This window comes from Ambystoma mexicanum, chromosome 1q, assembly GCF_040938575.1.
Source record: "Ambystoma mexicanum isolate Mex_15411 chromosome 1q, UKY_AmexF1_1, whole genome shotgun sequence".
NCBI classification, from domain to species: domain Eukaryota; kingdom Metazoa; phylum Chordata; class Amphibia; order Caudata; family Ambystomatidae; genus Ambystoma; species Ambystoma mexicanum.
This window is the reverse complement of record NC_090922.1, coordinates 1,013,462,810-1,013,477,770: the sequence shown is the minus strand read 5'-3', so window position 1 is coordinate 1,013,477,770 and position 14,961 is coordinate 1,013,462,810. Positions and strand designations below refer to the sequence as shown.

The following is a 14,961-nucleotide window of genomic DNA, read 5'->3' as shown; positions in this document are numbered from 1 at the left end:
CCTCTCAACTCTCCAGTCCCACCCCTCTCCCCTTCTCCTGGCTTCTCCTCAAAACCCCCTGCCTCATCATTATGACCATCTCCACCCTTAACCTCCCCTCCCATCCCCACCCCCGATCAATGCAATGCCCTTCTACCCCAACTCACCGCCCCAATCTCATCTATCCTCCAATCGTGGAAACCTCCAGTGTCATTGAGATCGCCCCTTTGGAATTCAAGATCCCTCTGCAACAAGACTACTGCTGTTCTGGACCTGTTTCTACAGTTAAACCTTCATTTTCTATGCATCACTGAAACCTGGATTCCCCCTTCAATTCAACCGTACCTGCTTCACTCACTACCTCCTCCTCTTCCTTTACTCATGTCCCCTGCTCTTCAGGCTGCAGAGGCGGCATTGGTCTTCTCTTTCATCCCAAATGTCTATCAACCCCCTGTCCATCACCTCGCCTAGACTTCCCCTCTTTCGAATACTTGTATAAAATGTTCACTTTCCCCCATGCCATCCCCCTCTTCATCATCTACCACCCACTTGGCCCCCTCGCTTCCTTCAATGATGACATTGACCACCCCCTCTCCCTCTGCCCCCTTCCTCCATCTCCTTTTCCCGTTGTGGCCTCCTCAACTTCAACCCCCCTCACTTCTATAACACCTGCACCTCCTCTCTTCCCCCTCTCACTCACTTTTCTTCTCTCTCTGCAAACAATGCTTATCCACTCTTTCCTCTTCCCTCTCCTCCAGCCTTGACCAACTATACCCACTTACACCCTTGTACCCCTCACATAAACCCGCCCAACCCTGCCTTTCCTCCGACATTCTGTCCATGCACCACCTTCTTCGACGTCTTGAAAGACGTTGGCTTAAACATCCCTCACCATCCAACCAAGGCTCCTACTTCTCCTACCATTCCCTCTAAGACACCTGTATCAGCTCAGCCAAACGTTCCTACTTCTCTAACCTCCTCCACTCTCAATCTTTCGACTCCCGCCATATCTTCCAAACCTTCACTTGCCTTCTCTCTCCCCCTACCCCTGACCACTCCGTTGCCTCTCCTCTCTCACGCTTTGACTTTGCGTACTTCTTCTCCTCTAAGATCCATACCTTACTCCAAAACATTCTACGCTCTCCATCTTACTCTCCCCCTTCCCCTTTTCCCACTACCACATCCTCCTTCATGACCAACTTCACTCCAGTTTCTCACTCTGATGTTTCCCTCCTCCTGTCCAAAACTCACCCTACTGCTGCCCCCTCTGTCTCTCTCCCCACCCCTCTGATTCCCAAAATCTACCCCTCCTCATTCCTTACCTAACCTCCTTCTTCAACACCTGTCTCACTATCTCTACCTTTCTTTCAGCCTTCAAACATGCCACCATCATCCCTATCTTAAAAAAACAAAACTCTGCTAACTCCCTCTTAGCCTCCAACTTTTGCCCCATCTCCCTCTTACCCTTCCCCTCTAAGCTTTTAGAATGCCTTGTTTACTCCCAACTCGGCATTTGTTTCCAACCTCTCTCTCCTCCCCCCACTCAGTCTGGGTTTCGCCCCAAACACTCCACTCAAACAGCTCTCACCTCTGTTCTTAACTCTCTACTCTCCGCTCGCTACTCCAAACACTCCGTTCTCATTCTCCTTGACCTTCCAGCCGCCTTCGGTACTGTTGATCACCCCTTACTCCTAACCACTCTTTCCTCCTTTGGTATCAAAGGCTCAGTCCTCAACTGGTCCTCCTCCTATCTATCCAACCGCTCCTTCGCCATCTCTTGGGGTGGCCACACCTCCCCAGCCCACTCCCTTGACTTCAGCATCCCTCAAGGCTCTGTGCTCGGCCCTTTTCTCTTCTCGCTATACACTTCCTTCCTAGCCCAGCTAATCTCCTCCTTTGGTATTTCTCACCACTTCTACGCTGATGATACCCAAATCGTCCTCTCTTTCTCTTCCTTCACTCCCGACAACCACCTCAAACTCTCTTCCTGTCTCACAGCTATCAAATCCTGGATGTCCTCCCACTTTCCCACTCTAAATACCAACAAAACTGAAGTTCTATTCTTTCCTGCCTCCACCCTTCCTTCCCCCTTCATCCCTTCTTGAATCCTCTTTCCCCCACCTAACTCCCCATCTCTGCCTCTACCCGCAATCCCGGCCTCCACTTTGACTCAAACCTATCCTTTACTCACCATATCTCTCTTACCTCCCGCTCTTGTCGCTTCCATCTGTACAACGTCTGCAAAATATGCTCTTCCCTCACCTTCCACACCACCAAACTCCTTATATCCTCCCTCATCTTTTCTTGTCTCTTCTACTGTTCATCTCTTGTCTTTGGCCTTCCCGCCTCACATCTTGGCGCCCTTAAATCCCTCTACCACTCTGCTATCCGTACCCTTTGCTCCCTCTCTCCTCATGACTTCATCTCCTCTTCACTCTCCTCACTTGACTGGCTTTCCATCCACTCCCAACTCAAATTAAACTTCCTCTGTCTCGTCTTCAAATCCCTTCATGATCTTGCCCCTCTCTACCTCTCCTCCCTCCGCTCATTCTACTCTCCCTCCCGTCCCCTACGCTCTGCTGTTCACTTCCTACTCACTGTTCCACCACCTCCTTGTGCCCCTTCCCCCTTCCGCTCCTTCCAGCTCCTTGCCCTGCCCCACTGGAACTCTCTCCCTCTCCCTATCCGCTCCATCACCTCTTACTCATCCTTCCGCTCCTCCTTAAAATCCCACCTTCTTCACTCTCCCATTTAACATCTCTCCACCACTTCACCCTACCCTGGTCCCTCCCCCTATCCACTCCATCTCCTCTTACTCATCCTTCCGCTCCTCCTTAAAATCCCACCTCCTTCACTCTCCCTCTTAACATCTCCTTACCACTTCCTCACCTGCTTCACCCTACCCTGGTCCATTAATATGATCTCAGCAAATTGTTCCACTAATTGTTCCTGTTTTTTTAAATCATGACTTGTTTTCCCATCGCTTCTTATGTATTACTGTTGTTCCATGTAAAGCGCTTTGGTGTAAAGTGCTTTATAAATACAAATACAAATAATGAGACTATCATGGTGTAGCTTCCATGTTACAAGCACTTAACTATCTCCTTTAAGTCTGAAAGTACCCACGTAAGGACTGCTGTGAGAATAAGCAGTCTCCTGTCCGTCCCCTCTCTACCCTTCCAATCACTCCCCTGGCATCCAAGTACCCACTTTCAATTGCAATTGCCTAAACATGTATACATATGAATGCAGGTGCTATCAATTAAATGGTTTACGTTAGTAATTGCTGGGCCTTGTTAACAGTGAAGTTCAAGCTCCGTTTAACATCTGTGAACTGTTCTGTCCAGCCACGGCTCTGAAGGTCAGCCAGGTCATCCGCTATAGCCCAACATTTCGAGGGCTGGGGTGGCTGAAGCCCGGTCAGCTCAATGGTGTTGCACCACTGCTTTAACTCCTCTGGTTTCTCTGCTCCTCTCATCTCCCCTCAGCGGTTATTGCCACGAAGTGCACCCGCACAATAGTCTGATATGCAGGGAAGGACGAGTCAAACAGGAGACCCAACCTCGCTGCTTATACATCCGTGAGCATGGAGGCCAGTTTAAGGAAAGGACCCTGCTAGTCGGACTCTGCTACAGACTGCTGTCAAGCCGCACCTCACAATGGCTGCTTCCAACAGCCTCGCTCCAAACTTGTGATGCAGCCCAACCATTAACCATATTTATACCATATCTTTGTATAAAAAAATGTTTGGATTGTATTTAAAACTATTTTCATACATGAGAAATACAAATTCGCGTACGTCAACAAGACTAGCCCTGGGGGATAAGGCCATTTCTAACACAGTCGGTAAGCACTGTGGTAAGGGCCCAATATAGCTTAAATGCCAATCCAAGTACAGAAGATGGTGCAATGTCATTAAACAGAGTGAGTGGGTAATCTAAGCATGCTGATTTCCATAGATGGTGAATGGACATTGCTACGTTTTGATAAAATCAGTTTCCATCTAATCAGCCCCTTTGTTTTTATCTGCAGGGGGGGGGGGGGTGTTTCGTGATTACGCAACTATATACATTCACCAACTATTCCATAATTAAATGCTTGTTGTATATTCACTGACAGACGCACAACAGTGCTTGGAAATGCTTTTCTTCAACGAGCAATCCTATAGAAGTGTATTCGTTTTTCAAGACATTTTGCACCATTCTGTTTTGAGTTCCATTGCCCTACTGAAACAAAACCATCCAGTGTGGTACTATAGCAATAACACCCAATCCGGCCCGCGAAAGTTATAGGCCAGGCTGCAGTCTTCAGGTTGCTCAGCATGTGGGCTTAGATCGTGGGATTCAGTCTGCAATCCGACCACCTGATTGGCTGGGTTGCCTGCCTCGGGTGCTAATAAATATTGACCTTTACAAATTAAACAATGCAAATCATGTTCAACGTATCCATTATACAATTGTTGCTGAATACATTTGTATTTGCTCTGTATAGATGATGAAAAGCTGTTCTTTATGTTTTTCAGGTGGCTTGATGTTTTCAGCAAAAGACAACCTGACCTCTAATGGATTAATTGATGCTTTTAGTGGACTGTCATCCGGAAATGGAAATAGCTCCCAACACTCTGTCCAGGTATCACTCTTAAACATAAATGTCTATGAATAGGTTACAACAGATGTCCTTCAGATAAAACACATTGATATGGACTGTGTACGTAGGGCCTGACTCCCAAAGGGGGTCATTACATGCTTAACGGTCTGGGACAATTGCTGCTAATTCCACAACCAGAAATGTTACCAGACTGGCAAAACACAAGCTTGCCAGTGGGGGCACTGATTTACCTCCAAGAGCTGGTATTGGATTTACCAGCACCAGTACAGTCATTTTGGCAATCCCCTCCATGGAGTCCTATACATGGAATGGTGATTTACCGCTGTTTCCGGCACCTGTAATATCCCAGACATTCCGGGATATCAGGCACCAGTAACAGTAGGGTCAGTTTGCCGGTATCCCACCAGAATTACTGGCAGGATACCGGCAAACGCATAATGACCCACAAAGTGTTTCATGTCACAAGGGGGCCTTACTCCTAGACATGTAGTAACTTAACAATGTGTACATTATGAAAAAAGATGTATACCTGATTCACAAAATAATTTACTGTTGCAGGATTCGTATAAGCTTTGTTATTTATTATGCACAGCTGCATACCCCACAGGTGATTATCTTGCTAACCGACCTCTAAAAGCAGGCATACTAAGGTTTGGGCCAATGGCCAAGAAAAGGCAATGCAGATGTTGATGAACCATCACAAAATCGTAACATACATAGGTATTCAGAAAAACTGATATTACACCAGAAGGAGCGGGGTGGTACATACGTGTTAATTTGAGTGAAGGAGTTTGGGAAGCCAAATTGCCATAGCTTTATAAGGCCCCTCCCTACTTCTGGAGCTGTTGAGCAGTCACTGGGAAGAGGTGAGAGAGGCAAGAGAGTGGAGGTTGTTGTGTGTGAAAGCATATTATAAGTAGGGGTGTCAGGGATTTTATAAAAGGAGCTTTTTATTTTAGTCAAGGCATAACAAAAGTAATTGCATGTAACAGTTTTCAGCAAGAGTGAGAAGGAGCTACGTAATTAAATGTTTTATTTAGCTCAGAGAACACAGGGGTGGCATTTTTGAGTACACAATGGAAATATAATTTCAACGATGGTTATCACAATGGATATTTGCTCTCTCAGTGGATTCATGCTTTCCTCCAAATAAAGATCAGATATACCGCTTAGTACTTTATAGTACTTCTCCACCTAAAACTCAACTGCATGTGTCAATCATGGTTCGTACCCTTAAAATCATATTTTAAGGGTACGAACCATGATTGACACATGATTGGCGGCTTCTACAGGCATCCTCTCTCTCCTTTCTCCTTTAACAGAAGACTCACGTGTACCTCTCATTGGTTTGGTGTTCTGCGCTAAAAAGACATGCATGTGTCTCTTGTTCATTGTTTGTCCTCCATCTAAAAATCACATTGCCTCACTGTGGTTTTCTGTTCTCCTCCATGTAATCAGAATATGTGCTTTGCATTGTTTTGCTGTTGGACTCTTCTGACAAATTATGCTGGCACTAGTTGTTTTATGCTGTATGTAGTTATTTTATGCTACACTTTCTCATTTTTAGCCATCCTTGTTAGCCCTTGTCCTGAGTTTATACCTTCTTTATATTAATGCTGTCTCATTGGGGGTCATTACGAGTTGGGCAGTAAGGGGTTAATGGCGCTGGTAAAGGTGCCAGCGCCGTTAACCCCTTACCGCCCTATTACGAGTCTGCTTGCGGGACCCGCAAAGGGCGCCTGGTAAAACCAGGTGCCCTTAGCGGGTCCCGCTAGCAGACAAGGGAACTAACAACGGGCCCGTTATTAATGGGCCCGTTGTTGGATCCCTCCCCATTCCCATTGAGCACTATGGGGGCTCGAATGGGAATGGGGATGTACCGGGTCTGGGTTCCCTGAATGGGGAAATACCAGGCCCTCCAAGGTCGGAATGGCCCGGTATTTCCCCATTCAGGGAACACGGACTCGAGTTTGGAGGCAGCCATGCCCTTATGTGTTAATTCTTATTCTGATAATTTCTTTTACATTTTAAAATATTTCAAATTTTACTGTTTCCAGCCTTCCTGTCCTCCAAACACTTTTTATTATTCATTACTTTTTTAAAGTGTTGTTCATTGGCTTTAAGTCCTGTGATTGTAGAATTCCTATTGCCTCTCATAAAACCTTCCTATACCATATTGTTCCTCACTCTGTTACAATTTAAAGATACACATTAGAAATGCGTCCTCAACCCTTGTACTATTTCATTTATTAATATAAAATGAATTCTCTACAAATCTTCATTTATTCTTTTCTTAATCATTAAATAGTCTTATAGCATGACTGATTTTTTTGCAGTCCATATATATAAACCCAAAACAACCATTGTCTTCATCCTCACATGAAAATACCCTGATCCCTCATACAATGCATCAGACATAAAAATAGGACATCAGACTCCTTCGTGTTGGTCTCACTGAACACACCAAAATAAATTAGAACGACAAGAATACAAATTAGCAGAGATGACAACTAAACATTTAATTTCTACAAACATGATCCTTTAAAACCACATCCTTACTCTCACTAATGCTTCCCCACTAGTACCAGACCCATATCTTCCTCTCTCAACACCTTCCACTGCTCACACAATCAATCTGCAGACACACGTACCACATTAATGGAACAACACCACTTCTAAATCCTCCAGTCCTATCCTATGTCCCCTTCACTGTTGACCCTAGTCCGGTCCTTGCAACACTGACTTCCAATGATTGATCTTTGTATCAACCCCCCCCTCCCCCTGGTAAAACACAAACCCACATCTCTCTGCCACTAACAGCTTCATTTCAAAATCATATCAACATTCGAGACTCTGGTACTTCATGTTTGTACAAGACTCACATTTGCTCGATTGTTGGGAAAGAGGGATTCCGTACCCTGCCCCAACCATCCTACGGCTTTCACATGAACCGGACGCCTGGGAGGCGCCGTAGGGGCAAGGGGAGGTTACAGGGGGCAGGGGGAGTGTCTGTAGGAGCCATACTTTGGGGGAGGTGGGTGCTTGTCTTGCTCTAGTATACATGGGGAATCAAAACACCATCTTAAATAGTAAGCAGCCATATTGAAATTGATGCCGGGTTCTGCGTTGAAGCCAGGGCCACCGGTCACAGTCACAAATATTGAAATAGAGTGCATGCAGGCGGAAATAGGTTGTAGCTTGGGTACCAGTGAGAAACCCAGAACAGCAGAGATTAATAGACCCTTCATTGTCTCATGTTGCCAACATTTCATATCCCAGAAGGAATGCGCCCTGCAACGCCACAAGGGGGTTGAGAGCTCATTGAGAAAAGCAATCCCACAAGAAGTAGGGCATGACCCTCTGACCCTCCCTGACCCCGTTCTAAGTAACAGCATGTGAAAGCCCCTGTCCTAAGACCCACCAGCATGCCAAGATACCAGCTCATCCCAGACCACCAACCATCAAACTGCGAGACCCCAAATCGCTCAAAAAATATCTGAAAACAGGAATTAGCTGTCTTCACCATAAGTGGTGCGATTTGTGCTCCCAGGTGACTGGAGGGATGAAATAACATAGCTAGAACGAGGGTGCGGAACTTTGGTTGGCCCCCAACATGTCTGGAATCAAGCTATAACTTATTAGAAGCAATGGCCTCAAAGTATCCTCTTAGCCCGTGTCTGCAGTACCAGGTGCACATCAGGTTAAAAATAGAGCGTGTATTGTTTTTCTTCGCATAATTGCCAATCAATGGTAGCTTTACGCCTAATGACGTGAATGGAGAAACCCATGTGGAAGAAGATGGGCAAAAGGGGCTGGGGCCAATGGAGCAGGTATGGAGCAGGTAGCCTTTGTATAGGCAGGTAGCCTTTGCATAGGGTCTCAACTAACCAACCACGCAGTATGTAATTTACGTCACTGATGATGCTGTATGCCTGTATAAAGTGTTGCTTTTACTGATTTTGCCAGAATGTTCCGTGGCAGCACAATTCTTTGCTGGAGCATTTTTTTTTTGGTAGAAGTAAAACTTTGTTTTTCTTGCAAGGGATGTGCTGAGCCTTTTTCCTAGTGGGTTGTATTTTTTCTGTTATGATCATTGAGGGGCTTCGCTACATTTTTGCTGACCCGAACGTGATCCCAGTGAACCTCCACAAAGACAGAGGCTTCCAGGCTGCATCTCTGGAAGGGCCACGCCCACCTACAGTGATCAGTCTGAAGTGTGAATCACGCATTGGTGTACAGGAGCCACTTTCATAGAATTCTTGTGTGCTCTTTAAAGTGGGGCACAGCTCGGAGGAGAGTGCAGTCCGTTGGTGGGACTCCATCACAGTGGGCAGTCTGTGATGGAGGAGCTTGGGTGAACACGCAAATGTAAGAACACCTCTTGTGAGCAACAACAAAAGGGGTAAGAGTGAGTGGAGAAGTGAAGTGCGTGTATGTGGGTGAAAGAAGAGTGTGAAAAGGCCACATGGCAGTCTTTGTATTTTTATATTATTTTTATTGAGGGGATTATAAGGAGGAAAAAAGGAGTGTGGAATCCTCTACGAGTAAGGGGAGAAAGTGGTTCCATTTTATATGTGATAAGGAGAATACAAGAGTAGGAGCTCCGTATAATCAGAGGGCTTGGCTTCATGTGTCCAATATATTCCGGGTGGGGGAAAGAGGAAAAGTAATGGTTGTTGTTTTAGCTTGTTGTTTCAGTTTATTTTTTTTTATTGTATTGAATTGTTATTGTGAACTTGGTGGAGGCCAAGGGAGGGCCAGTGAAAATAGTGTGGATGTCTGGAGTGAGACGGGTGGGAGTGAGTGAAGAAGGGGGAGGGAGTGTGTGCACTGAGGGAAACCGGGAGGTGGGAACAGAGGACTGGTATTGGTGGATGTAATAACACTGTGTGCGACATACAATTAGAAGCTTCTTTCGAATATACCATTATTAATATGGAAGAAATGAATCAGCTGTGAAAGGGGCCCCTAGGTGTCCCCTCGTGCTATTGAAACAAGGCAATAAGCATACACGAAAAGGTGCGCCAGACACGAGGTTCAAATTCCCAATGCTAGGGTTTATTGCAAGCAAAAATAGTCCCAATTGGCCAATTCTGGTCTCACGCCCCGCAACGTGAGTTTCCTAGACCTCAAGGGACGCAAGAGAGCGAGTTACGTACATCAGTTACATATATACAAAATTCATATCATACAATCAGCTATGTCATGTTTAACACCCTCCTTTATTAAGTTTCTTTGAACTCAGGATGACGATGGACATTTCCGACGGGTATGACAATTATGACACTTTCGATGTCTATTCTAGTAACAACGTGCAATTTGGAAAGTGCGGAGGCATCTCTTAGTTGTTGAACAGAACACGGTGGTTCTGTTCTTGGAAGCAAGCTGCACACGGGGGAAGAGCAACATTCCATGCTTTGCTATCTATGAGGTACTATTCGTGTCCTGGGAGCCGACAAGCTCTAAAGGGTTTTGCGAAGGGGGGCCGTAAAGCCTTTAGCTGTTTTATTCTAACATATTCTACCATCGTACAAGACTGGCTGGCAGCTGTGAAGTGACTAAATGCCCTGCAGCTCTCCCTCAAGGCTACAGAGAGGGAGCGTGGGCATTCCTTTCTAGGCTACTCATGAGGAGTTTTCAACAAACTCCTCAGTCCCGCGACCTTGCCCTTTTCATATTCAGACAACAATGTTAACAGTTGAGCAGAGTAAGCAGAAACCGCAAGAATTGCAAGCTGCAAAGCGGTTTTAGACAGAAAGCAATGAGCAATGGTTAACAAGCAAAATGTCAATTCTGCCAAGTTTAAAATGGCCGCTTGTTGGTCAAACATAACAGTCTATATTTCTATAATTCGGTGCACAAGACGGTTGGCCTACGGCCATCAAGTTACGTCTGTCATTCAAGTGAAGGGTATTCACTTTTCCAGATTGACAAACCTTCCTTTTGGCCGTATGCCAAACGTCTTATTCATTCATTGTATCCTCCTCCGATGAGGATAGTCTGGGGTATCTATGTCTGAACCATCTTCATCATTAATGTCTATAGCCATGAATTGTTTTACTGTTTTTGTTTCATCAGTGTCTCTGTTATTTTGGCCATGCGTTTGTTTTCCTCTCGACACCATGTGCATACATCCCTTAGTACATCCATCAGTTATTTCAGTGCAAACTATTGGCAAGCATTGTATGCAACAGCAACATGTTATGAATATACCAAGTACCATCATTAGTATCGAAATTAACTTCCATCCCCAAGACCGCAATAATCCCCAAAACCAGGATCCTATCCCCCAACCCCCTTCTTCAGTAGAGAGTGTGGAACTTATGACATGTAATTTCCGGATTGCTTTAAATATCGTAGGTGAGTAATCATCTATATACACACAGCATGCAGTTTTTACGAGTTTGCAAACTCCCCCACGATCAACTAATATTATATCGAGAGCCATCCTGTTTTGGAGTGCCATTAGTCTTATTCCTTTTTCTTCTAACGTCATATTCAATAATATATCCGTTGTTGAATCTATTGTTTTTTTAAATATTCCAGACAGTTTTCTTATATTGTAAGAATTTTCTATTTGGGACAAGAATGGTATAAATGATTTGGCTATATCCATTGCTATCATTTCATCCTCACTACTCCTTTGAGTTCTACCTTTTGTTCGTCTGGCTACTTCTGCTGTCTCCAAGAGGAACACTCCGGAAACAGTAGACCTAGGTAGCATGTACCTCCCCAGTTCCTAGGTAACTATCGATATGCTTTTTCCCCACATATAAAGTAAACAGGGTCCCCTACGTACACAGGTTCTATTTCGTGTTTTAAAACCACTGTGTTCAGGCAGTTGCTAAACGTTCCTACTTTATAGGAACCCTTTTTCTGTAAACATAGGGGAGCAGTTTTGGGGCTGTGATCCACTGTATCGGCAGGGGGCACAGCATCTTTATTCCATTCATCCCTCATTCGAAATGTCATTACTGATGTTTTTTCTGCTGGCGGGGTTGGTCTATTTTGCCTATATAATCTATCTAGTCTTGTTATCTTTCGTGTATTCTTCCTCATGGGTTCTAGTGAAAACACGTGAGCTTTGTGGAATATGGAACAACCCACAGGCCTCATGATCACTTCCTCAAATTCATTCATATTGGTCTCATCTAGCTGACCCCTATTACTCTTGTTCCATTTCCCAAAGAACATTTCACTCAATGTTACTTCACATGAATAAATCAATGTAACGGTTGTACATACCAGCCTATCCCTTTCCCACCGTGCTGTGGTAAATGGGCACACACCCAGCAATCTTTTTTCTTTAAAACCGCATGGGTCATGTTCATGATGAGCAACAATGTATTGTTGCCGTATCCTTCTCTATGTCTTTCTTCCATTGGGGGCAAAGTACCAGTGATTACATGAACCAGGCTTTCAGTAGCTGCTTTTGGCAAAAGTGTTTCTAATGGGTGCACGTACTCCAGGAACCATAGTGTAATAGCTGTTATTGTTGGTACTACCATACTTAGGAAACACAGGACCAATGTCCAAATCAGTACCTTATTCCTTTTACCATGCTTTTCCCCTAAATTTACAGTCTCTAAATCTATCGTCTTTTCAGCAGAGGTGCAGGAGGAGGCTGAAACCGGTCTTGATTTGTTCTTCATCGTCCTTCTTCTTGCTGGCAAAGTTCGTCGCAAATGTCTCTCGTTCTCGATGCCAGAAAAGTTCAACGAAAAATGTCACAGTTCAATTCTGCCAGCCCTTTCACAGCCTAAATCACCTATCCACTCCAAGCAAGATTAGTTGTTCTTTCTCCCACTGCTCAGACGATTTCTGAGCAGTTCTTTATTGATAGAGTACTATGTGCATCCAGCTTGTCCCGCTCTGGCTTAGGACACATGTACTCTATCAGCCTTAGTACTTATGTGCGTCCAGCTTGTCCTGCTCTGGCTCCTGACACATGTACTTTTATAAGCGCACCGAGGAGCCGTGAGTCTTGAATTGTCCGACTTGCACAACTCTCACACTTCTCTCCTCTACGCCCCTGGCTCCTACTCCCTCCGTGAGTGGAACCAAAGGCAAAAGAAAAGCACCAAAGATCTGTGGATCACTTTGTCTGTCGAGGCCGCAAATTATACCGGATCTTTTTATAGTTAGGAGTGCCTAAAACTGGCGCAGCACACAATGCAGCTTTCAATTGCTCAAACGCTTTCTGACATTCCTCATCCCACTGTAAAGGCATCACTGCATCCTTTTTAGTTAACTTTATCATCGGCTTCACAATCAACGCAAAATTACTGATCCATTGCCGACAATAAGAGGCCATGCCTATTACAGCTCTCACTCCTTTTTGAGTTTTTGGAATAGGCATACTAGAATACTTTCTATGCGTTCTGGTGTTAATCTTCTCCCTTCTTTCGAAAGTAGGTAACACAAATAAGACACCTCTTTCTGATTATACTGGAATTTCTTCAAACTTGCCTTGTGACCATGGGTCGCTAAGTGTGTCAATAGTAATATAGTACTTTCTTTGCAGATCTCTTTTGTGTCAGCAGCTATTAATAAGTCATCTATGTACTGCAAGAGTACGCAACCTTCGGGTAATTCTAGCATGTCTAGCTGCTCTTTTAGCGCTCTGCTGTAAATGCTTGGGCTTTCTGTGTATCCTTGTTGAATGCGTGTGAATGTGAATGATCGACCTCCTAGAGTGAACGCGAACAGATATCTACTGCTTTTATCCACTAGAATGCTGAAGAACACGTTCTTCAGATCAACTACACTAAAGTATTCTGCAGTGGCCGGTATCATTGTCAGTATCGTTGTGACATCTGGGACCAAAGGGAATTGTGGGTCTACCACTTAGTTTAATGCGCGCAGATCAATTATGAAACGATAGGGTACTTCATTGCCTCCTTTCTTGTAAACTGGAAGAATCGGGCTGTTACACGTGCTACCTGCAATTTCTTCAACCACCCCCAATCTCACCAGGTCAGTAACAATGCTTTTTAATCCCTTCTCACCTTCAACAGAAATTTTATACTGGGGAATTCGTGGTAGTGTGACACCTTCTTTCAAAGTTATTTTTGCTGGCTCTATTTTCAAGCATCCTACATCGTTACCATGCATTGCCCACAGACAGGTTGGTACTCTACTTAGCTCTTCTGGTAACGCTTTTGACATAAATTCCGTCACCGGTGCATCGTGAGGCCACATCGTGAGGAACACCCCATCTGCCGTACAATGTATGACTGCCCCCAATTTTCTCAACAAATTTAATCCTAGCAAATTTTCTCCACAATTTTCTGTCAAAAGAAATGGACACTGTTCCGTAAATGGTCCTATTGTAATTGGGACAGCTTCGGACATGGGGTTAATTACTGGTGTACCTGCGAACCCTACAGAAACATTCTTTTTCCCCGACAGTGAGATTTCCGAAACCAAGTGGTGGTCTATCGAGCACTTCTGTGCCCCTGTATCTACAAGGAAACGGTGCTCCTTATTCCCGACTCTCATTTCTACATAGGGTCCTCTCTGATTCACGGGAATAGACACCGGTTCCGACCCCTGCCGTGGGCTGTCCTATCGCGAAAATAACACATCGTCCGATGTGTAGTCACCGCTGCTGCTATAATACATGTTTGGCTGTGTATCAAAAATATTCCCATTTCCCCGTCGGTGTACTCCACTCTGATCATTTCTCTGTTGGCCCTGCCCGCCTGACTTTGGTTCGAAACACTTTGGTTCAATGCCTGGTTCTGTTGCACTTGGTTTTGACCATAGGATTGGTTTTGAGTACCTCCATTGGTATATCCCTGCTGCATGCTATTTCTGCTTGGGCCGTTTGACCCCTGATGTCCTCTATGAGGCCTTCTCTGACCAAACCCACCTCTATTTTGTAGGTGCGGGCCTTTCGCTCGCCAGTGTCCTTCCTCCTTACAGTACGCACATTGATTACTCCCAATGACACCCCATGCATATTATTCAAATTTCCCCTGCCTTGTGCATTTCCTCTACCTCTATTGTATCCAATGACCTACTGCAGTAACACCCTCGTTTTTAAATTTACTCTATCCTTCACCTCTCTTTCTTTCGCCACATTTACCCTGTTCTTGTAATATTGGGCTATGTGTAATATCTCACTCACCGGTTTTGATGCCCAGGAACTTTCCGACGTCATTAACATATCTTGAATTTCTGATATTAGTCCCCTCACATTTTTATCAACAAATAGCCTTTTCCCCGACTCTGTGCCCACATCCTGTCCACTGAAGTCTGTAAATACTCCTTCAAATCTATTGAAATAATCCATTACTGGCTCATCCTTGCCCTGTACACATGTAGTTAATTTGTCCCACTGAATCCTTTTTTCTGGAATTATTTCCCTCA

At 44.8% G+C, this 14,961-nt stretch overlaps 1 protein-coding gene across 1 annotated transcript in view; it reads left to right on the top strand.

Moving 5' to 3' along the window:
* The window catches only part of LOC138559855 (calcium-activated chloride channel regulator 1-like), a 603,377-nt gene that overhangs the window by 390,470 nt on the left and 197,946 nt on the right, over positions 1-14,961 (top strand). Inside the window, exon 9 of the mRNA XM_069642742.1 lies at positions 4,502-4,608. Coding sequence (XP_069498843.1) covers positions 4,502-4,608 — 107 coding nt within the window. The remainder of the gene's footprint in view (positions 1-4,501; positions 4,609-14,961) is intronic.